This window comes from Coregonus clupeaformis, chromosome 37 (genome assembly GCF_020615455.1).
Source record: "Coregonus clupeaformis isolate EN_2021a chromosome 37, ASM2061545v1, whole genome shotgun sequence".
In the NCBI taxonomy this organism is placed as follows: Eukaryota; Metazoa; Chordata; class Actinopteri; order Salmoniformes; family Salmonidae; genus Coregonus; species Coregonus clupeaformis.
In genome coordinates this window covers 18387265-18409599 of record NC_059228.1, presented here as the reverse complement: position 1 = coordinate 18409599, position 22335 = coordinate 18387265, and the positions used below count along the sequence as shown (strand labels likewise).

The following is a 22335-nucleotide window of genomic DNA, read 5'->3' as shown; positions in this document are numbered from 1 at the left end:
GCTGCCTTGAGTTCTGGATAATCATAGAGAGGTTATCCCACACATATACTTCGTCAACTATAAGATGAGCATAACATACATATAATCCGTCCAGCTCATGGTTCCCAGAACCAACCTGACAAAGTCTAATACGTCGTCCAGGATTTGTCGCCCCCGCTGGGGGTCTTTCCAGATTCACAATGCCATAAATATGCATACGTATTCCAGCTTTTATTCACTACCAATCCATTATTCTAGCCTTCATCAACCAAATTTAGAATATTTATTTCAGACTCCTAGTCAACAGCAATAACGCCACCCGAGGCACGGTCGTAATGGTACATCTCTCCAGTGTACACAAGTCGTATCCAATCTAACAAGCTCCGAAGCGGTAAGAAAAACTCACCCTTGTCTGGCCATGCTTCAAAGCGAGTTAGCCTGGCGACTGAATGAACCAAAGGAGAGGTGCAGACCAGCCCCACGTTGGGCGCCATTTGTCGTATCGAGTGAGTGGTGGCAATTATTGCTGATAAACAAAGGAGTCCGCTCATACTGAATCCTCGATCATAAGTTTATTCAGATCCCAAGCTTCAGCATAAGTGACAGGTGACATGACACCCGGAGAGCGACGCCTCAGAATGGCTGCTCTGCCCTTTCTGTAGTCTAGCCCCTATTTATAAACAATGCAAAGAGATGCTCCCTCTTCTGGCCAATCACCAGTCTCCCCTGTCTACAACACACTTCCTGTCTGTTGTATGTGGCGTTACACTAAAACATTCCCTCTTGATACTAAAATCAACATTCTTTCAGTTCCACTTAAAACAGTCATAATGTTAATACACCACACTTGCGTATCAGATTATTCAGTCAGTCCTTCCACTGATCAAGTTTTCCAATGAAACACACTATTGAGAAATAATTAGCTCTTCCTAAAGAGATTTACACGGTTATCAAAACGTCACGCCAGTGTAAGCCTACACGAAACACAGACCTTATTTTAAGTGTTTCCGAAATCCCCAATGGGAAAAATTAATGGTGGAAAAACGATTGGAACCATTTCCCTGTTTGACCTCTAGGTTTTATGGGTATTATGACTCATACTGTGGTACTCTATCGAGACGCCCTTTCTATTAATTCTTAATTCTATGCTGGTTTCATCTGGAAAAACAAAAAACGGTTGTTTAGCAACCGGATACCAACTGTTCTGTGGAGAGAGAAAAAGTGATAGAGTTCCAATATTATTATTATATTATTTGACACATCTTAGATTTATTTTAGTTATACTTAATGTATAGTTCGTTATAAGCAGTGGCGTATCATGCACCCCTGCAGCCAACTAACGCAGGTACAGCCGACTAACGCTACCTACAGTAAAAATATATATACACTACCAGTCAAAAGTTTGGACACACCTACTCATTCAAGGGTTTTTCTTTATTTGTACTATTTTTTTACATTGTAGAATAATAGTGAAGACATCAAAACTATGAAATAACACATATGGAATCATGTAGTAACCAAAAAAGTGTTAAACAAATCAAAATATATTTTATATTTGAGATTCTTCAAATAGCCACCCTTTGCCTTGATGACAGCTTTGCACACTCTTGGCATTCTCTCAACCAGCTTCATGAGGTAGTCACCTGGAATGCATTTCAATTAACAGGTGTGCCTTCTTAAAAGTTAATTTGTGGAATTTCTTTCCTCCTTAATGCGTTTGAGCCAATCAGTTGTGTTGTGACAAGGTGAGGGGGGGTATACAGAAGATAGCCCTATTTGGTAAAAGACCAAGTCCATATTAGGGCAAGAACGGCTCAAATAAGCAAAGAGAAACGACAGTCCATCATTACTTTAAGACATGAAGGTCAGTCAATACGGAACATTTCAAGAACTTTGAAAGTTTCTTCAAGTGCAGTCGCAAAAACCATCAAGAGCTATGATGAAACTGGCTCTCATGAGGACTGCCACAGGAATGGAAGTTCATTAGAGTTACCAGCCTCAGAAATTGCAGCCCAAATAAATGCTTCACAGAGTTCAAGTAACAGACACATCTCTACATCAACTGTTTAGAGGGGACTGTGTGAATCAGGCCTTCATGGTGGAATTGCTGCAAAGAAACCACTACTAAAGGACACCAATAAGAAGAAGAGACCTGCTTAGGCCAAGAAACACAAGCAATGGACATTAGACCGGTGGAAATTTGTCCTTTGGTGTGGAGTCCAAATTTGCGATTTTTGGTTCCAACTGCTGTGTCTTTGTGAGACGCGGTGTGGGTGAACGGATGATCTCCGCATGTGTAGTTCCCACCGTAAAGCTTGGAGGAGGAGGTGTTATGGTATGGGGGTGCTTTGCTGGTGACACTGTCTGTGATTTATTTAGAATTCAAGGCACAATTAACCAGCATGGCTACCACAGCATTCTGCAGCGATATGCCATCCCATCTGGTTTGGGCTTAGTGGGACTATCATTTGTTTTTCAACAGGACAATGACCCAACACACCTCCAGGCTGTGTAAGCGCTATTTGACCAAGAAGGAGAGTGATGGAGTGCTGCATCAGATGACCTGGCCTCCACAATCACCCGACCTAAACCCAATTGAGATGGTTTGGGATGAGTTTTGATGTCTTCGCTATTATTCTACAATGTAGAAAAAAGTAAAAATAAAGAAAAACCCTTGAATGAGTAGGTGTGTCCAAACTTTTGACTGGTAGGCAGGCAAACTAGCTAGACAGGAAATTGTTTTGTTACTGGTGGGATGGTGAACCTGTGGAATGAATTTCAGTTGGATGAATAGGTGTGTCCAAACTTTTGACTGGTACTGTATATATATTACAAATCGATACTTGGAGTCAAGTATTTATATATCGTCAAAAAATTATATTGCGATATGTAACTGTATCGATTCAGCGTGGAACAATAAGCTCCATTCAATACTCCTAACCCATGGTACTGTGCATTCCCATGACCATTCCCTCATGATGACTCCAGAATCTAAATGGGACACACATATTTCAATCTAAAAAGGCTTAGTCTATTCCTTTATGGCATCCACAACATTTCATGCCTATGCTTATGTGACACATTGTGAGATAAACCTGTTGTTTGGGCTGCTGGGATGCTTGGAGTTCTGCACAGACATCTGTGTGTACAGTGAACTCGGGCTATTTGTTTTAGAGGGACTCAGAAAGCCTGCTGTGTTTCAGAAAGGCATCACAGAAGTATCTGTCTGTGTGTAATCTTCCATCAGAGTGGTAGAAGAGTTGCTATGGAATGGGTGGGGCCGTGAGACTATTGGGATAGGAAGGACCAATGCCAGACTTTTTGATGTCCTTTTTAGACCACCTCTTAACCGAGGCTTCCTCCCATGTAGAAAATGAAATGATGTTCAGCTGCCAGCCCCTCCTTTCAGTAAATCAAATCAACTCTTGGATTTAGGCTACTCCTGCGCTGCTCTAAGTAAGTGTAATTAAAAATATATTACTTGCTGATATAGTAGACTGAATGTGTCTGGCTTGTATGACACATTTTGACTTGTGTGCATATTTGGCTAGAATGTTTTGATTTGTTGAGATGACATTATTGTGCTTGATAAGGTTTTGAAGGTTGTCTTGTGGCTTTTCTTTGTCACTATGGAATGCTGAAACTGCATAGGCTAGACTTTGTGGTTTGGTGTAATGGTAGGAGTTATAACTGCTGGTATTCCTATTGTTGCTTACACATGCTGCATCTTATAAAAAACATATACAAAAATAACTAAGTATTTTCCTGGTAAACAAGGACTTGGTTTGTATCTTTCGGTTACAAATGTAGTAGGTAGGAATTGTTGTTTGTCTGACATGTAATGTTGGTGACATGCGCTTCTGTATATTTGGTCAGAAGAAGAAAGTAGCCTAATTAGGGCTGTGACGATACCAGTATCGCAATATTTTTTCCCACTGCAAAAATTTTAACACTTGCTGTATGTAAAATATTGTGTGATATAGCTTGGAAAATAAACAAACGTGACTGGTTGTTCCACATGGTGTTTGTTTCAACATTAGAGCTGTTTTCCTAAAGAAGTTAAATCTGCTTCGTGTTTTGTTTCCTTGCCACAATACTAACGAGTATCGCCATACTGGTATCGTCCCGTCGCTACTAAATAGCCTAAACATAAATGATACTTGAGATCAAAGTACCCGCTGAAACTGTGTCCCATAGGCCAGGGTTTCCCAAACTCGTGGTGGGATGGTGAACCTGTGGAATGAAATTCAGTTGGAGATGAGATGTACAATGTTGGATAATATCACAATGTGGTATTTTATGTTAGAGTTTTGTTTATTCATCTTTTTGGGATAATCAGCAAAAAACTGCATGTCGAATTCATTCTCCTGAACTTTCTCCTGTTTCTCTTGTATATTGATACTTTATGAAGACTAGGCTGATTTATTTATGAAAATGTCTGTTTTCAGAAACCGTGCCACATTTTGACTTAAGAGCTGGTTCCTGCAGTACTTCAGGACAATGACGGTCATCAACGCTCCACAGGACAAGTGAGTGCAGTGACATTTCATTTTCTGCTTCTGCCTGCAATCATTTAATGCTATATGTATACAATTGGTATAGGCTACATATATTAACATTTTATTGTGTGTGAATGTGTATTTGTCAGGTATAATGCGGTTTGGTTAATTTTCTTCGTCCTTGGCTTGGGAACCCTCCTGCCATGGAACTTCTTCATGACTGCAACCATGGTAACTGTTCTGCATTCTTCACAACTGCTTGTTTATGATAACCATGGGAAATCAGACTTAGAGCTGAAGTCTAGTAATATAACAATAATATGGGCATGCGCTCATTTCCTATGTCTCTAAATGGTCATACAACTGGTCTTAAATGATGTGCCTCCTCTAATTTTAATTATTCTGGAGCTGCCTCGAGGGAGGAAATTTCATTGAGACCACTTTTTAAAAACTGTTAGAAGCCACCTGGTTCATCAAACTTTTGGCCAGGTGTGTTGCCATGGCAATATATCCCCGCCCTCGGCAGCAGGCTAGCATTATGAAAACATTAGAGATGTAAGAATTCACCAATACGCACCCCAAACTGAACCAAATGCAGCATGCATCGGTCAGAAAATCGACTCAAATGTTACAAATTGCCAATTCACTAATGATTTTTGCTCATATTACTTTCTTTCTACCTTCCGAGACACTCTCTCCATAGTATTTCACTGAAACGTTTCAAACTAAAACATACAGTGGGGAAAAAAAGTATTTAGTCAGCCACCAATTGTGCAAGTTCTCCCACTTAAAAAGATGAGAGAGGCCTGTAATTTTCATCACAGGTACACGTCAACTATGACAGAATTGAGAGAAGAAATTCCAGAAAATCACATTGTAGGATTTTTTATGAATTTATTTGCAAATTATGGTGGAGAAGAAGTATTTGGTCACCTACAAACAAGCAAGATTTCTGGCTCTCACAGACCTGTAACTTCTTCTTTAAGAGGCTCCTCTGTCCTCCACTCGTTACCTGTATTAATGGCACCTGTTTGAACTTGTTATCAGTATAAAATACACCTGTCCACAACCTCAAACAGTCACACTCCAAACTCCACTATGGCCAAGACCAAAGAGCTGTCAAAGGACACCAGAAACAAAATTGTAGACCTGCACCAGGCTGGGAAGACTGAATCTGCAATAGGTAAGCAGCTTGGTTTGAAGAAATCAACTGTGGGAGCAATTATTAGGAAATTGATGACATACAAGATCACTGATAATCTCCCTCGATCTGGGGCTCCACGCAAGATCTCACCCCGTGGGGTCAAAATGATCACAAGAACGGTGAGCAAAAATCCCAGAACCACACGGGGGGACCTAGTGAATGACCTGCAGAGAGCTGGGACCAAAGTAACAAAGCCTACCATCAGTAACACACTACGCCGCCAGGGACTCTAATCCTGCAGTGCCAGACGTGTCCATCTGCTTAAACCAGTACATGTCCAGGCCCGTCTGAAGTTTGCTAGAGTGCATTTGGATGATCCAGAAGAGGATTGGGAGAATGTCATATGGTCAGGTGAAACCAAAATATAACTTTTTAGTAAAAACTCAACTCGTCGTGTTTGGAGGACAAAGAATGCTGAGTTGCATCCAAAGAACACCATACCTACTGTGAAGCATGGGGGTGGAAACATCATGCTTTGGGGCTGTTTTTCTGCAAAGGGACCAGGACGACTGATCCGTGTAAAGGAAAGAATGAATGGGGCCATGTATCGTGAGATTTTGAGTGAAAACCTCCTTCCATCAGCAAGGGCATTGAAGATGAAACGTGGCTGGGTCTTTCAGCATGACAATGATCCCAAACACACCGCCCGGGCAACGAAGGAGTGGCTTCGTAAGAAGCATTTCAAGGTCCTGGAGTGGCCTAGCCAGTCTCCAGATCTCAACCCCATAGAAAATCTTTGGAGGGAGTTGAAAGTCCGTGTTGCCCAGCGACAGCCCCAAAACATCACTGCTCTAGAGGAGATCTGCATGGAGGAATGGGCCAAAATACCAGCAACAGTGTGTGAAAACCTTGTGAAGACTTACAGAAAACGTTTGACATGTGTCATTGCCAACAAAGGGTATATAACAAAGTATTGAGAAACTTTTGTTATTGACCAAATACTTATTTTCCACCATAATTTGCAAATAAATTCATTAAAAATCCTACAATGTAATTTTCTGGATTTTTTTTTCTCATTTTGTCTGTCATAGTTGACGTGTACCTATGATGAAAATTACAGGCCTCTCTCATCTTTTTAAGTAGGAGAACTTGCACAATTGGTGGCTGACTTAATACTTTTTTCCCCACTGTATAGTCTCTGTATTGTATCGGAGCCCATGTAGTTTAAAGTTTCATATCTAGATACATTTCGAATCGTCTTGAAAGGGAAAGATGCACATCCCTAGAAAACATTGACTCTCATAAGCTTTGGTCATGATCCCGAATTCTTTTGCTCTAGCTCTCTCTCCTCCACCTTGCTGCTTCCCTGTAGTACTTCACCAGCCGACTGAAGGACCCGGCCGTCGAAGGCTCAGCGAATCTGACGGCCAATGCCACGGTAGTGGATGGAGACACGAGGAACGTCCTGGAGTCCAAGTTCAACAACGTGATGACCCTGTGTGCCATGGTGCCCCTGCTTATCTTCACCTGCCTTAACTCCTTCATCCACCAGAGGTATAGTTAGAACTAATGGTAACTTTTCTACTGCAGGGATTGGCATTAAAGTTGCCTGGGGCAATTGAACTGAGCAGTTGCAGAAGTTGAGCCTGCTCTGATGTTGCCACATTACTCCCCATTGTTTTACTGGAAGACGGACAATTTATGGCAGGCGGGCAAGTTGAGCCTGCTCTGAGAATGTATTTGACTGATAACAGCCAAAATACAAAGAATTGCAGTACTGATCTTTCTGATTCTTCCCCTATGTGTAGGTGAAAGGCAGGCAATTCTTGAAAGTGCATTCGGAAAGTGTTTAGACCCCTTGACTTTTTCCACATTTTGTTACGTTACCGCCATATTCTAAAATTGATTAAATAAATAAAAAGTCCTCATCAATCTACACACAATACCCCATAATAACAAAGCGAAAACAGGTTTTTAGAAATGTTTGCAAATGTATAAAAAATAAACAGAAATACCCAATTTACATAAGTATTCAGACCCTTTGCTATGAGACTCGAAATGGAGCTCAGGTGCATCCTATTTCCATTGATCATCCTTGAGATGTTTCTACAACTTGATTAGAGTCCACCTGTGGTAAGTTAAATTGATTGGACATGATTTGGAAAGGCACACACCTGTCATAAGATCCCAAAGTTGACAGTGCATGTCAGAGCAAAAACCAAGCCATGAGGTCGAAGGAATTGTCCGTAGAGCTCCGAGACAGGATTGTGTCGAGGCACAGATCTGAGGAAGGGTACCAAAATATTTATACAGCATTGAAGGTCCCCAAGAACACAGTGGCCTCCATCATTCTTAAATGGAAGAAGTTTGGAACCACCAAGATTCTTCCTAGAGCTGGCCGCCCGGCCAAACTGAGCAATCGGGGGAGAAAGGCCTTGGTCAGGGAGGTGACCAAGAACCCGATGGTCACTCTGATAGAGCTCCAGAGTTCCTCTGTGGAGATGGAAGAACCTTCCAGAAGGACAACCATCTCTGCAAACTCCAAGTGGCCTTTATGGTAGAGTGGCCAGACGAAAGCCACTCCTCAGTAAAAGGCACATGACAGTCCACTTGGAGTTTGCCAAAAGGCACCTAAAGGACTCAGACTATAAGAAACAAGATTCTCTGGTCTGATGAAACTAAGATTGAACTTTTTGGCCTGAATGCCAAGTGTCACGTCTGGAGGAAACCTGGCACCATCCCTACGGTGAAGTATGGTGGTGGCAGCATCATGCTGTGGGGATGTTTTTCAGCAGCAGGGACTGGGAGACTAGTCAGGATCGACGGAAAGATGAACGGAGAAAAGTACAGAGAGATCATTGATGAAAACCTGCTCCAGAGTGCTCAGGACCTCAGACTGGGGCGAAGGTTCACCTTCCAACAGGACAACCCCCTAAGCACACACCCAAGACAACGCAGGAGTTGCTTCGGGACAAGTCTCTGAATGTCCTTGAGGGGCTCGGCCAGAGCCCGGACTTGAACCTGATCTAACATCTCTGGAGAGACCTGAAAATAGTTGTGCCGCGACGCTCCCCATCCAACCTGACAGAGCTTGAGAGAATCTGCAGATAAGAATGGGAGAAACTCCCCATATCCAAGAAGACTCAAGGCTGTAATCAGCAAAGTACTGAGTAAAGAGTCTGAATACTTATGTAAATGTGATATTTCAATTTTTTATTTTTAATACATTTGCAATCATTTCTAAAAACCTGTTTTTGCTTTGTCATTATGGGGTATTGTGTGTTGATTGATGAGGAAAATTAAAATAATCAATTTTAGAATGATTGTAACATAACAAAATGTGGAAAAAGTCAAGGGGTCTGAATACCTTCCGAATGCACTGTATGGCACTTCTGTGTGTAAACAGCTAATTAGCATTTTGGGGCAAGTGATAATAATCTTTAGGAAACCCCCCAACAATCCTCACTTGAATGTCGATCCCTTTACTGTGACCTCGAGGAGACCCAGGACTCAAACTCCTCAAACTCCAAACCACACCTCAATCCTCTTAAAAGCACCTTGAATTGATACCTCACTCTTATCCTCAAACTTTGCCTGTTCACATGCCCCCCTAACCTCACTCCATACATGTTCCTCAGTTTCTTCTAAGCTACCCTCTACCATAGCTCTAACCCAGAACGGTACCTCTCATGTAAATCTAACTTATCTCTGCCTACCTAATCCTCACCCCCTGTGAACCCCATCAGTTGTTTCCATAGGACATTGGTATGTTGACTTTAATTATAGTTGGATCCAGCGAGGGGTCATCCATCGGTGACCCCCACTCCTGTCTAAACAGTCCTAGGAATGTCTCTTCTGTTTTCCTCCCCTTCTTTCCCCTCACTTGTCCCCCAGGATCCCTCAGAATTGGCGTATCGCTGGCTGCCTGTCTGTGATCCTGGTGGTGTTCCTGTTGACGGCGGTGCTGGTCAAAGTGGACATGAGCCCTCTCCCATTCTTCTGTCTCACCATGATCAAAATCATCTGCATCAATTGTGAGTGGACCCCACCCAACCTACTAGACTCCTACCTAATACACCAAGCTCACACAGTTCAACTCACTCACCTTCACACCATCTGCTACTGAGTTGGCTTGTTTACCGCAGGGATACGGTCACCCCCCTTCGCTCTCCTGCTAGTTTGATCCTGGCCCCTGATGCCTGATGAGGACCAGCTTCTCTGACGGTCCAGGTTCCGCCAGAGGGGAGGACAGGGTGACCCAACTGGAATGCTTTGATGTTGACATCCACACTCTCCCTGTAAAGACTTCCTGTCTGTCTGTACTAGGAAGGGGGTGAATTAAATAATGTTTATTATGTAAAACAACCCCTGTGATGTTCTCATTGGTTTTGCTTTATGTCTCTGTGATTTGCCAACCCCTCCCTCTCTTGATCTTCCTCTAAATATATCATGACCTTCCATTCTAGCGCTCTGCCCCCCCCCTTATGTTGCCGATATAAACCTCTCGCCCTCTCCTTTGCTTTTAAATGTATTCCTACCTGCTATATCCAACACCTACAATCACTCATTCTCTCTCTACTTTGACTTAATTGTCTTTTTCTCTCCCCAGCGTTTGGGGCAGTACTGCAGGGCAGTCTGTTTGGCCTGGCTGGGATGCTGCCGGCCTCCTACACTACACCCATCATGAGTGGACAGGGCCTCGCCGGGACCTTCGCTGCCTTGTCTATGATCTTTGCCCTGGCCAGTACGTCTGACACCCGATCAACACACACACACACCACTGCTCTCAACACTGTCCATAACTCTCCCACTTCCACCAGGTCCATAACTCATAGCCCAGGATGAGAATGGTAAGCACTTCCAGGTCATGACCCTGTGTTCTCTGTGTGTGTGTGTGTTTAGGTGGCTCGGCCCTACAGGACAGTGCCTTTGGCTACTTCATCACAGCGTGCATGGTCGTCTTCCTGGCCATCCTGTCCTACCTCGCCCTGCCCAGAATGGTGAGACCTCAACTAACACACTAATCTACACATAGCATTGACCCATACTAGTGTGTTCTGCCTAATGGAATGCTCTGACCTCAAAATGCTAGTTCACTTTGTCAGACAAGTTGTCATTGGCTCAAAAATGTTAACTGAGGGAAGCCGTTAGTAGTGTGTAGCACTGTATAGCCTCCCTGGCCTGTATCTATAACGTGTCCTCACACGCAGCTATATAGATAGATACAGTAACCTGATAATAGTATGTTGGGGTGTTAACCCCGGTGTCCTGGCTAAATTCCCAATCTGGCCCTCATACCATCACGGACACCTGATCCCCAGCTTCCACTTGGCTTCATTCATCCCCTCTCCTCCCCCATGTAACTCATCCCCAGGTCGTTGCTGTTAAAGAGAATATGTTCTCAGTCGACTTAACTAGTAAAGTAAGGGTAAGTATGTAGGTTGGCAAATGTGCTGAATTTTGTGAATGTCTCTTCTGACCTCGCAGGAGTTTTTCCAGTACTACCTGGAAAGTAATGGATCCAGGCCAGCCGGAGGAGATGAGGAGAACAAGATGGACCTTTTGACAAAAGGTGCAGTCAGCAGATGGAATGTAACATTGAGAAATGTTTCTCCTTTGGTGTGTAGTAGTGTACTCTGACTCTGCCCAGGGTTTATACTAGAATAAATCATTTGCTTGTTTATATGTATGCTCTTTGACCTAATTCTCAGTGCTTTTCTTCCAAGTTGTGCGTTTCTCTTGCATCGCTATCTGTGTAAATCTAACAGCAAAAGAGGATGTTGTGTGACAGACAGCCCAGCAGAGAAGAGGCCGGTGGTCAGTCTGACAGAGGAAGAAACCAGGTCCACCATATCTGTGTTTTCCATCTTTAAACGGGTAAGGGACCTGCACAAAGACAATCTAAACAGAGTGGTCCTCCAGAGTGAGGGGCTAAAACCCCCTACTAATGTTGTGGTCTCCTGTAGATCTGGGTAATGGCCCTCTCTGTGTGCTTCGTGTTCACCATCACCATCGGAACTTTCCCTGCAGTCACAGTTGACGTCAGGTCCACCGTGGCCGATGGGGGTGCCTGGGGTGAGTGTGCTAAGGGAAAGTCTTTATTGACCTGTGTTTTGCTGTATTAATGGCTTGTGAAAAGCCAGAGACCAGCATACAGGCTCATAGCATTCATCCTCTCTATCAAAACTTGCAAGGACAAGGCCCGAACATCTGCCGTTGCGATTTTACTCTATGGGTTCCAGTATTGATTTAAGCGTCTGTGAGGACTATAGTCTTATTCGCCATGCGGCTGCTGTTGTTCTTCTGTCTCCACAGATACATACTTCATCCCTGTTGCGTGTTTCCTGCTCTTCAACTTGATGGACTGGGCAGGCAGGAGTCTGACGGGCGTGTGTATGTGGGTGAGTGTTGAGGCCCTGAGCACTAGTTCCACTGACACTGGCTCAAACAGACATGGGTTTGGTGGCATAGATTCCCACCTAACATCTGTGCTCCCCTGAAATGGTTCCCCCTGGCCTGACCAATTGTTCCCCTTGGCCGACTTCTTTGCCATTTCACTGGAACATAGATCAGAATGTTTTGGCGACTCATCACTCTGAAAGGGAAGAGGAGAAGAATAGGCTAACGACTCCCATGACAACATCATACACAATGACACAACAAATTCATTTCTGTCTTTTGTTTAAAAATACCATACGTTCTCAAATGTGTTAAATCTAAATATTTAGCCAAAATCTGATCCAGATTTCTGCCTGGTGATGTCATGGGGTTGTAACCGTCTCTACAGTTGGAAACCTTATTGGGGAGTATGAGTGAAATCATGCCGAGGCATCAAGTTCAGAATTCTGTGGAAAATCTGGAACAGAACACTTTGATGTGTAGGCCAGTGCTTTGTATTGGAAAAAAGCCCTTGTGTTTTTAGGATGAAGAGGTCATGTGACTGCTGAAGGAAGTGGGTTTGAAGGGGTGGGTGATGAGTGGCTCATGGTGACACTGAAGACCCCCTATTGTTTTGGACTAGTTTTCTGTTGCAAATAGATCACATGACTGGGGCTGTAACAGCTCCCAGCTCTGGAGTGTGTAATTCACTGGCTGAGGGGTTGCCATAGAGATATACAGGTAACTGCCAAAATAAAGGAAACACCGACATGGTGTCTTAATAGGGCGTTGGGCCACCACGAGCCAGAACCGCTTGTCATAGTTTCTACAAGTGTCTGGAACTCTATTGGAGGAGGGATGCGACACCATTCTTCCACGAGAAATTCCATTATTTTGTGTTTTGTTGATGGTGGTGGAAAACGCTGTCTCAGGCGCCGCTCCAGATTCTCCCATCAGTGTTCAGTTGGGTTGAGATCTGGTGACTGAGACACACACACACTTTAAATCCCCTATGCTTCTTTGAGACCCCTCTTTCGAAGTCACTGAGATCTCTTCTTGCCATAGTAGCCAAAATAATGTGGAACTTGCCATTTTTATACATAATGTTAATTGCTTAATTAACTCAGGAACCATACCTGTGTGGAAGCACCTGCTTTCAATATACACTGAACAAAAATATAAACGCAACATGTAAAGTGTTGGTCCCATGTTTCATGAGCTGAAATAAAAGATCCCTGAAAATTTCCATACGCACAAAAAGCTTATTTCTCTCACATTTTGTGCACAAATTTGTTTACATCCCTGTTAGTGAGCATTTTTCCTTTGCCAAGATAATCATCCACCTGACAGGTGTGGCATATCAAGAAGTTGATTAAACAGCATGATCATTACACAGGTGCACCTTGTGCTGGGGACAATAAAAGGCCACTCTAAAATGTGCAGCTTTGTCACACAACACAATGCCAAAGATGTCTCAAGTTTTGAGGGAGCGTGCAATTGGCATGCTGACTGCAGGAATGTCCACCAGAGCGGTTGCCAGAGATTTTAATGTTAATTTCTCTACCATAAGCCACCTCCAATGTTGCTTTAGAGAATTTAGCAGTAAGTCCAACCGGCCTCACAACCGCAGCCACGTGTATGGCGTTGTGTGGGCGCACCGTTTGCTGATGTCAACGTTGTGAACAGAGTGCCCTATGTTGGCGGTGGGGTTATGGTATGGGCAGGCATAAGCTACGGACAACGAACACAATTGCATTTTATCGATGGCAATTTGAATACACAGAAATACCCTGACGAGATCCTGAGGCCCATTTTTTTTTTTTAGGTAACTGTGACCAACAGATGCATATCTGTATTCCCAGTCATGTGAAATTCATAGATTAGGGCCTAATGAATTTATTTCAATTGACTGATTTCCTCATATGAACTGTAACTCAGTAAAATCTTTGAAAGTGTTGCATGTTGCGTTTATATTTTTTGTTCTGCATACTTTGTATCCCTCATTTACTCAAGTGTTTCCTTTATTTTGGCACTTACCCGTAGATAGTGTTCCATTTCATTCTATGGGTTTCTATTTAATTCTACCTCAGCTCCCTCCCTCCCACCTCATCAATCCTATGATAACTGTAGAATGGAATGATAGGCTGAGTGCACATACAGTACTGTTACCTTACAGTATATTCAGTTGGATAGAGGTTAATTCCTTAAGTTCTGATTAAGTGCACGTTTGCATTGCGACCATTTTCCGTTATAGGAAATTGCTTTAATTCACTACAAATTGGCTACCCTCATAAAATCCAGTCATTAAAAACTAAACATATTATTTAATTTAGTAGGAAATCAAATAAATGTATTGAACTTACTCTAAAATTCATTAATTTGCCCAAGTTAATAATAAGATATTAACAAAAGTGATTCGTATTTTCCTGCAACTTTCTGAACCGGCACAGGAATGCCCCTGTCTGTGGGTGTGCGCGGTGCGTGCTTATGTCTACACTTTGTCTAGCCGTTAGTGATGATGCTAATGATAACCTTCTTCTGGTAGAGATGGAAAGGCTTTCCCAAAAACCTTCTCAATTAAATGTTAACTACAAAATAGCCTATGCCTACGTGGCAGAGTATCATGATTATTTACGTCAATCAAGTGGCTATTTGTTTTGCAAACTCTGTAATCACATGAGCGCTACAGAAACATTGCTAACCAAACAGCAGTCTCTTGCTGGTATACATTTGCATTAATGGGTAACTACACACAAAAATGAACATTTCTTAAAAAATGTCCAGACCTCAAAGGTAGTCTCCTGATGTGGTTTAAGCATTGTTGTGGACTTAGATTTTATTTTATTTTTATTCAAGAAGTGTGAATTTGAGAGCGAAAAACATGGAAAAACAAAATGGATTTTTTTGGCGGGAAACTAAACGGAATCAGGCAAAAAATGTAATTGATTTCATAGGGCCCTACCAATTGAAATAATCAAATCCAATGCCACTAAGCTTGGCCAAGGGTGGTATAGTTGAATTATTATTTCACTGAGAAAATGTTTAGGTATCCCTTTTTACAGCGCTGCGTTTTATTAGCCTAGCTCTGCGCTGAAACATATAGTAGGCCCCATATTATGTAACTGAGTTCATGGTGCTAGTTGAGAAGGTCAGTTATTTTACTCAAGGCTTCATTTGGAGGTCATTGCTGAATTCCGTGAGTTCACTGGCTCCTTGTCTAAGCTCTTCATTGGAATGTGTGTGGGTTAATAGAGGATGCACAGTATAATGGTGGAGTGGATCTGTATTAGAATGTTGACGTGTACTGAGATGTTCTCTTTTGTCCCTTCAGCCCGGTAAGGACAGCGTTATCCTGCCCGTCATGGTGGGTCTCCGTGTAGTCTTTGTACCTCTCTTCATGCTGTGTAACGTCCAGCCCAGGAACTACCTGCCCGTGCCGTTTGCCCACGACGCCTGGTACATCCTCTTCATGATCCTCTTCTCCTTCAGCAACGGATACCTGGCCAGCCTGTGCATGTGCTTCGGACCAAAGTAAGGCCATCGCCACCGGCAACTACAGCAGAGTTCTCAACCCTCTGGTTCCTCAGATTGAAAGCTGACAGTAATTGCAGTCAGTTCTCAAGCGGTACTCCATAGAAGGGAACCATAGCTTGCCGGTTCCTGCAACATGGGTTGAGAAACACTGTACTAGCACAGTCTACTCATGACAAAAAATACATTGCACTGGTTCATCAAGGTGTGTACAGTCCTGTTTTCTCCTAGTCATGTTGTTTTGTCCCTCCTGTGTTTCCGTTCAGGAAAGTGGCACAACACGAAGCGGAGACGGCCGGCACCATCATGGCGTTCTTCCTGTCTCTGGGTTTGGCTCTAGGAGCCGCTCTGTCCTTCGTCTTCAGAATCATTATCTAGACCTGGAGTCCCCGAAACACCACCCCTCCCCTCAGAACACTTTCTTCTTACCTACCTGCCGTGGAGGAGGGTTGGGGGAGGTGGTGAACTTTGCCCTGCTAATTGTTTTGTTCTTCTCACACGGCAGCAACGCTACAACACTCAGCCTCTGAGTCTCTATGCTTCCCATCCTGCCACTGACTGATGATACTCTTTCATTATGAAACAATGCAAAGTTCATCTAGTTCAGCTGCCTATGTTACTGCTCTCATATCTTGTTCTAGTTGCCAACATCTATCATATCTCTCATCCTCCAGGGACCATGGTGGAAGACATGAGTTCTCTCCACTCAAGGGTGTATTTCAGTTTATAGATCAAAATGCCGCTATGAGCCATATGAGTCATGCATATTTACATGGATTGCGAAATGATTGTGAAACTGCCAGGTTTTTATGTCTTGGTGTGTGTTATCATTGAATTGTATGGGCACTCAAGTTTAGAATGTTTTAAATCTCAATGGAGTTTTACCAGCCTACGTTAGTGTGTAAATGCTCATTATGGTATTGCCTTGCTCTGACATTTAAATATATTTTGTAGTATTTCAGTATTTTAAGCACTGCGACAAATATGTAGCCATTAATTACATGCGTTGTGCTAGCGAACGGTGAGGGGAGCAGAGTTTGTAAACTCAGCCGAACATTTGCGCTGTCAGGTTGACATTTTAGGGTTTTATCATTAAAACATTTTGTATCAGATCTAGTTTTATGAGTGCTCTATTTTAAAACCGGATTGGTACAAGTTCAATTCGGCTGGTTCATATCAATCAGGTTGTTTTTATGAATGAAAAAAAAATTATGCACCGTGCCCAGGGCTCTAAAGTACGACAAAATATTTGGCTGTGCGACCCTTTTAATTTGAGAGCAACAAAAAACAAAATATATAAATTTGTTTTAATAATTGTTGTAATAAGGCTTGCACCATTACTACAGCGAAAACTTATTGTTTTACACCTTGTTCAGTCATGGTTGTTACCTCATTAGCTAGCTAGCTAACAACCTGGTAACTTTACCAGTATCTCAAAACATTTGGAGGCACAGAAAGAAAGGGAAAGGGATATCTTCAGGAGATCAATTATCATAGCAATGAATGAATGACAGATCTCTAGCATGTCATCACCCAGCTCAGTGGTTCACAAACTTGACGTTCTTAAAGAGACTGTACCATTTTCTATGTAATGCATCTCAATAAGAAAATGGTGCTTTTACATACTCTTATTCCATAAATGACTTTTACATTTCAATGACAGGTACAGTGGGGAGAACAAGTATTTGAAACACTGCCGATTTTGCAGGTTTTCCTACTTAAAAAGCATGTAGAGGTCTGTAATTTTTATCATAGGTACACTTCAACTGTGAGAGACGGAATCTAAAACAAAAATCCATAAAATCACATTGTATGATTTTTAAGTAATGAATTTGCATTTTATTGCATGACATAAGTATTTGGTACATCAGAAAAGCAGAACTTAATATTTGGTACAGAAACCTTTGTTTGCAATTACAGAGATCATACGTTTCCTGTAGGTCTTGACCAGGTTTGCACACACTGCAGCAGGGATTTTGGCCCACTCCTCCATACAGACCTTCTCCAGATCCTTCAGTTTTCGGGGCTGTCGCTGGGCAATACGGACTTTCAGCTCCCTCCAAAGATTTTCTATTGGGTTCAGGTCTGGAGACTGGCTAGGCCACTCCAGGACCTTGAGATGCTTCTTACGGAGCCACTCCTTAGTTGCCCTGGCTGTGTGTTTCGGGTCGTTGTCATGCTGGAAGACCCAGCCACCACCCATTTTCAATGCTCTTACTGAGGGAAGGAGGTTGTTGGCCAAGATCTCGCGATACATGGCCCCATCCATCCTCCCCTCAATACGGTGCAGTCGTCCTGTCCCCTTTGCAGAAAAGCATCCCCAAAGAATGATGTTTCCACCTCCATGCTTCACGGTTGGTATGGTGTTCTTGGGGTTGTACTCATCCTTCTTCTTCCTCCAAACAAGGCGAGTGGAGTTTAGACCAAAAAGCTCTATTTTTGTCTCATCAGACCACATGACCCTTCTCCCATTCCTCCTCTGGATCATCCAGATGGTCATTGGCAAACTTCAGACAGGCCTGGACATGCGCTGGCTTGAGCAGAGGGACCTTGCGTGCGCTGCAGGATTTTAATCCATGACGGCGTAGTGTGTTACTAATGGTTTTCTTTGAGACTGTGGTCCCAGCTCTCTTCAGGTCATTGACCAGGTCCTGCTGTGTAGTTCTGGGCTGATCCCTCACCTTCCTCATGATCATTGATGCCCCACGAGGTGAGATCTTGCATGGAGCCCCAGACCGAGGGAGATTGACCGTCATCTTGAACTTCTTCCATTTTCTAATAATTGCGCCAACAGTTGTTGCCTTCTCACCAAGCTGCTTGCCTATTGTCCTGTAGCCCATCCCAGCCTTGTGCAGGTCTACAATTGTATCCCTGATGTCCTTACACAGCTCTCTGGTCTTGGCCATTGTGGAGAGGTTGGAGTCTGTTTGATTGAGTGTGTGGACAGGTGTCTTTTATACAGGTAACGAGTTCAAACAGGTGCAGTTAATGTGGACAGGTAATGAGTGGAGAACAGGAGGGCTTCTTAAAGAAAAACGAACAGGTCTGTGAGAGCCGGAATTCTTAATAGTTGGTAGGTGACATGTCATGCAATAAAATGCAAATGAATTACTTAAAAATCATACAATGTGATTTTCTGGATTTTAGATTCCGTCACTCACAGTTGAAGTGTACCTATGATAAAAATTACAGACCTCTACATGCTTTGTAAGTAGGAAAACCTGCAAAATCGGCAGTGTATCAAATACTTGTTCTCCCCACTGTATTTGTATCAACAATTTAGTTTTTTAGAATAAATACGTATTTACAGGGTTACATATTAGGTTCTAGGGCACTAGGTAACCCACCGGTTTAGAGCGTTAGGCCAGTAACCGAAATGTTGCTAGTTCGAGTCCCTGAGACTGTGAAAAATCTGTCGACGTGCCCATAACCAAGGCACTTAACCCTAATTGTTCCTTTAAGTCGCTCTGGATAAGAGGGTCTGCTAAATTAATAAAATGTCAATGTAAAATATGTGCTTCAGAAGTAGCTAGAATTCATATAGGCTATATCTCAAATTATATATATATATATGAGTGTTCTGGTACTCCTAACTTTAAGTTGGGTTCACCAGTGCTACCGATGAATGTTAATTTAGAGCCCTGAATGTGCCTACCAGTTATATTTTTTACATTGCAATTTGTAAGTTCTCATGTTTGTTATTTTTCTTAACACCCATTCTCCAATATGCAGCCCACTAACAGCTGAATGCATCCCAACAGCACAATGTGGTCGGTCTTCTCATCCTGAATGGAATGAAAGTTTGAACCAGAAAGTTACTGTACACTACAAAATGAAGACCTGTAAAGAAATAAACATTGTATTTCTAAGACTTTCAACCTCTCTTGGCCCTAGTAAGTATTGCATACCTGCACTGAAATGTAAAGTGATTGAAGGTTCAAAAATAGATCTAACCACATGTCCAGCATTCATATCTGTAGCATTTTGGTGAATAAATGAAAATGTCATTCCATGCCAGAACATTGCAACAACTTCTTTAAAGCTTTGTTATATAAAATTGTCCTGTCTGCTGAATTTGTAGACAAAATAACATTGTAGAGCTGTTCTGTTGTATTTAAATGGAAGAATAGTTGTGGTCTGATAAGAGCTGACCTTGCGCTGTGCAGCAGCGACTGACTAACTGAATCATTTGTGCTCCGTTACAGAGGATGAGTGACAACCGTACCGTCAGCCTGGACAAGGGCATCCCTTTTCAGGGTCTTGGGACAATGGCTACTCTTACTGCATACACACCCGTTTCATACAGGATCGTGGTCCTTCGTGTGGTAGTTGAAGAACCAGGCACTAAAATGGACAACACCTTTAGCTGAGGATGCCGGCTATTAATGTATTTGTGGTGGTGGGGGTGAGGGTGTCTCCATCCCATCTCCACAGACAAACCGTAACTGGCTTATGATGCCATGTGTCAATGAGACCAGTTTAAACTGGGAAGACAAGAAAAGCAGTTATGGTTTTATCATTACAACAAATCTGACTTTCATATTTAACTACCAGTGTGACTTAAGTTATGAAATTGAGTCAGTTATTTCCTCACACTTTCTACCTACTGTTTTGACATCTATATTGCTGAATACTGCAGAAGCAAGCCGTGATGATTTTGCACTCGTTCCAATAAACAAAGGAGTCTGATGAACGGTAGATGATCAATTTTAATCAATAAGGTCAATGTACTTGTTCATTGAAAAATAAATTACAGGAAATGATTTAAAAAGACAATATCTACCCACTCATCAAATTCCAGAAATCTTAGTCCGAGGTGGAATCGAAGTGCTCTAGCCTCGAGTTTGTTTACGTACCAGTATAGCAGATTATAGAAAGAAAATATGCAATTGTACCTATAAGACCAATCACAAAACATTCCTTAACAAACCACACTTTAGGCCAATCAAAAAACCACCCCGCCAACAACACTATAGAATTTATACAAAGTGTAAAATGTGTCATACATTATTCCCTATTTGTAAAACATACAAAAATGAGACCATAACAACTGCCGCGTTCCTAGGCGAGACAGTTGTGGATGGAATTGGTACAAGAGCGTTGACCTAACTGATATTATCATTAGTGCTGTATTGATAAGAAAAACAACACGCTAGATGTGTAATACCATTGATCACTCCCACTGTCCTGTGGGTTTTCAAGAAAGGCAAATGAATGAAACGGTCTGAATAACGTTCCCCTGCTAAGCACAATAGATTGAACTCTAGGGCCTATTATAGTGCTATGCTGTGTATGTCTAATAACATGCAGTAGATAATACTGGTAGGTAGACACTAAAGCAAGATTAAAGATCAGTATCTTATAACAACTAAAGAGGCTCAAAGGCTTTCTAAATCCACCTCAGTTAACCAAACAGTCTCAGAAGAGGGGCAGGAACAGACTGGCTTGGCTACAGTATATGTATGACTATGCAGACAGTTCATCTTGCATCCAATGGCACAGCCTCAAAGAGCCGTGTTTCCCTGAATTAACCTTGAAACCCAAGCAAGTGCAATCTGTTTAATATGACAGTATTAGACACTAAAACCGGGTCAGCAAACCTACTGACAACTCTTCATAATTTAAAATCCTGACATTGATAGGTGTGTGTGCGTGCACGTTAGGGTGTTTGGGGGGGCACAGGTGAATCTACAAGATGGCACATTCGAGAAATCGGTCAAATTGTGGTAAAGGTGAGAGCGGACTGGCAACACTACTTCTTAACTCGCTGATTGTCCACCTTCCAACAGGGGGGATCCAAGAGTAGAGGAGCCAGCAGTAAGACAGGCCACTACAGCAGACAGGGAGGCTGGCTGGGGCCTGTGCGGGGTTTGGGTAAACTTTGGTTTGCACAGTGCCACAGTTCTAGGACTTAGCACACTGAGTGAAGGGGTGGGGTGAGCGGATGGTAGAGTAACAGCAGGAGGAGGAGGGGTCAGTGCGACTTTGACTTTAACTTGGCGTGCTGTGAGGCCTGTTCTGTCAGACTGGCTCTGATGGAGTTAACCACAGTCTGTCTAACGTTATCCTCCATATATTGCTCACTCAGAGGTTTCAACACCTGAAGAAGAGGGAAGAGGAGAGCACAAGGGGACATGACATGAGACTAAATCAAATCAGTACAAATGAAAACATGAATACATGAGCACAAAGGGAGAGAGAAGAGATTTACTGGCCCACATGCAAACTCAGATCATGGCAACTGAACAAATGGATAAAAAAAAAGATCTATGAAAATTGTTGTGATGATGTAAAACTAGGCAGACACAACCTCTCTGTAATTAAGACCAGCCCCATCGCCCTCCCTGTAATTAAGACCAGCCCCATAGGCCACGCCCTCCCTGTAATTAAGACCAGCCCCATAGGCCACACCCTTCCTGTAATGAAGACCAGCCCCCATAGGCCACAAGGAATGAGAAGAGCGGAATGCAGAATGCATTTGGAAATAAAAAGCCAAGCAGCTAGCCAGAAAAGTTAGTGAGTCTTCAAGGCATTGTTGTTTGAGGGGAGTCTCTTTCTCTGCGTTGCTGCTGCTGGTAGGAAAGAGTGCCACGTGATTCGACTCCTGGCCGACTCAAAGAGTTTGGAAAGCACCTGGAGACATGGGAGGTGAGGAATTAGTAGAGAAGAGCAGCAACAGCAGAGAGACAACCAAAGAAAGAAAGAAAACACAAACTGAACCAGGAACAGGAACACAGGCAGGAAGAGAAACCTCCACCTCACCTTTCTGGCAGTCCTCTGAGGCGGAGAGGAGAGGAGAGCAAG

General features: G+C 42.8%; 2 protein-coding genes across 12 annotated transcripts in view; one reads left to right on the top strand and one right to left on the bottom strand.

The window, feature by feature from the left end:
• The window catches only part of LOC121553456 (equilibrative nucleoside transporter 1), a 58276-nt gene extending 41633 nt beyond the window's left edge, over positions 1–16643 (top strand). For 4 of the 7 annotated variants that reach the window (XM_041866576.2, XM_041866570.2, XM_041866574.2 and 1 more), the window contains 12 exons: positions 4428–4508; positions 4628–4709; positions 6995–7176; positions 9517–9656; positions 10232–10366; positions 10525–10622; positions 11110–11194; positions 11414–11499; positions 11589–11697; positions 11938–12023; positions 15332–15531; positions 15798–16643. In XM_041866576.2, coding sequence (XP_041722510.2) covers positions 4480–4508; positions 4628–4709; positions 6995–7176; positions 9517–9656; positions 10232–10366; positions 10525–10622; positions 11110–11194; positions 11414–11499; positions 11589–11697; positions 11938–12023; positions 15332–15531; positions 15798–15909 — 1344 coding nt within the window. In that variant the 5' untranslated portion in view covers positions 4428–4479 and the 3' untranslated portion in view covers positions 15910–16643. Of the gene's footprint in view, positions 1–3349; positions 3436–4427; positions 4509–4624; positions 4710–6961; positions 7177–9516; positions 9657–10231; positions 10367–10524; positions 10623–11109; positions 11195–11413; positions 11500–11588; positions 11698–11937; positions 12024–15331; positions 15532–15797 lie in introns of those variants that run through there. The other 3 variants (XM_041866573.2, XM_041866575.2, XM_041866577.2) reach the window with 2 other exon arrangements.
• A 3579-nt stretch (positions 16644–20222) lies between these two features.
• Positions 20223–22335, bottom strand: part of LOC121553777 (atlastin-2) — a 29937-nt gene continuing 27824 nt past the window's right edge. For 3 of the 5 annotated variants that reach the window (XM_041867158.2, XM_041867159.2, XM_041867162.2), the window contains one exon: positions 21544–22308. In XM_041867158.2, coding sequence (XP_041723092.1) covers positions 22045–22308 — 264 coding nt within the window. In that variant the 3' untranslated portion in view covers positions 21544–22044. Of the gene's footprint in view, positions 22309–22335 lie in introns of all 5 variants that reach the window. The other 2 variants (XM_041867160.2, XM_041867161.2) reach the window with 2 other exon arrangements.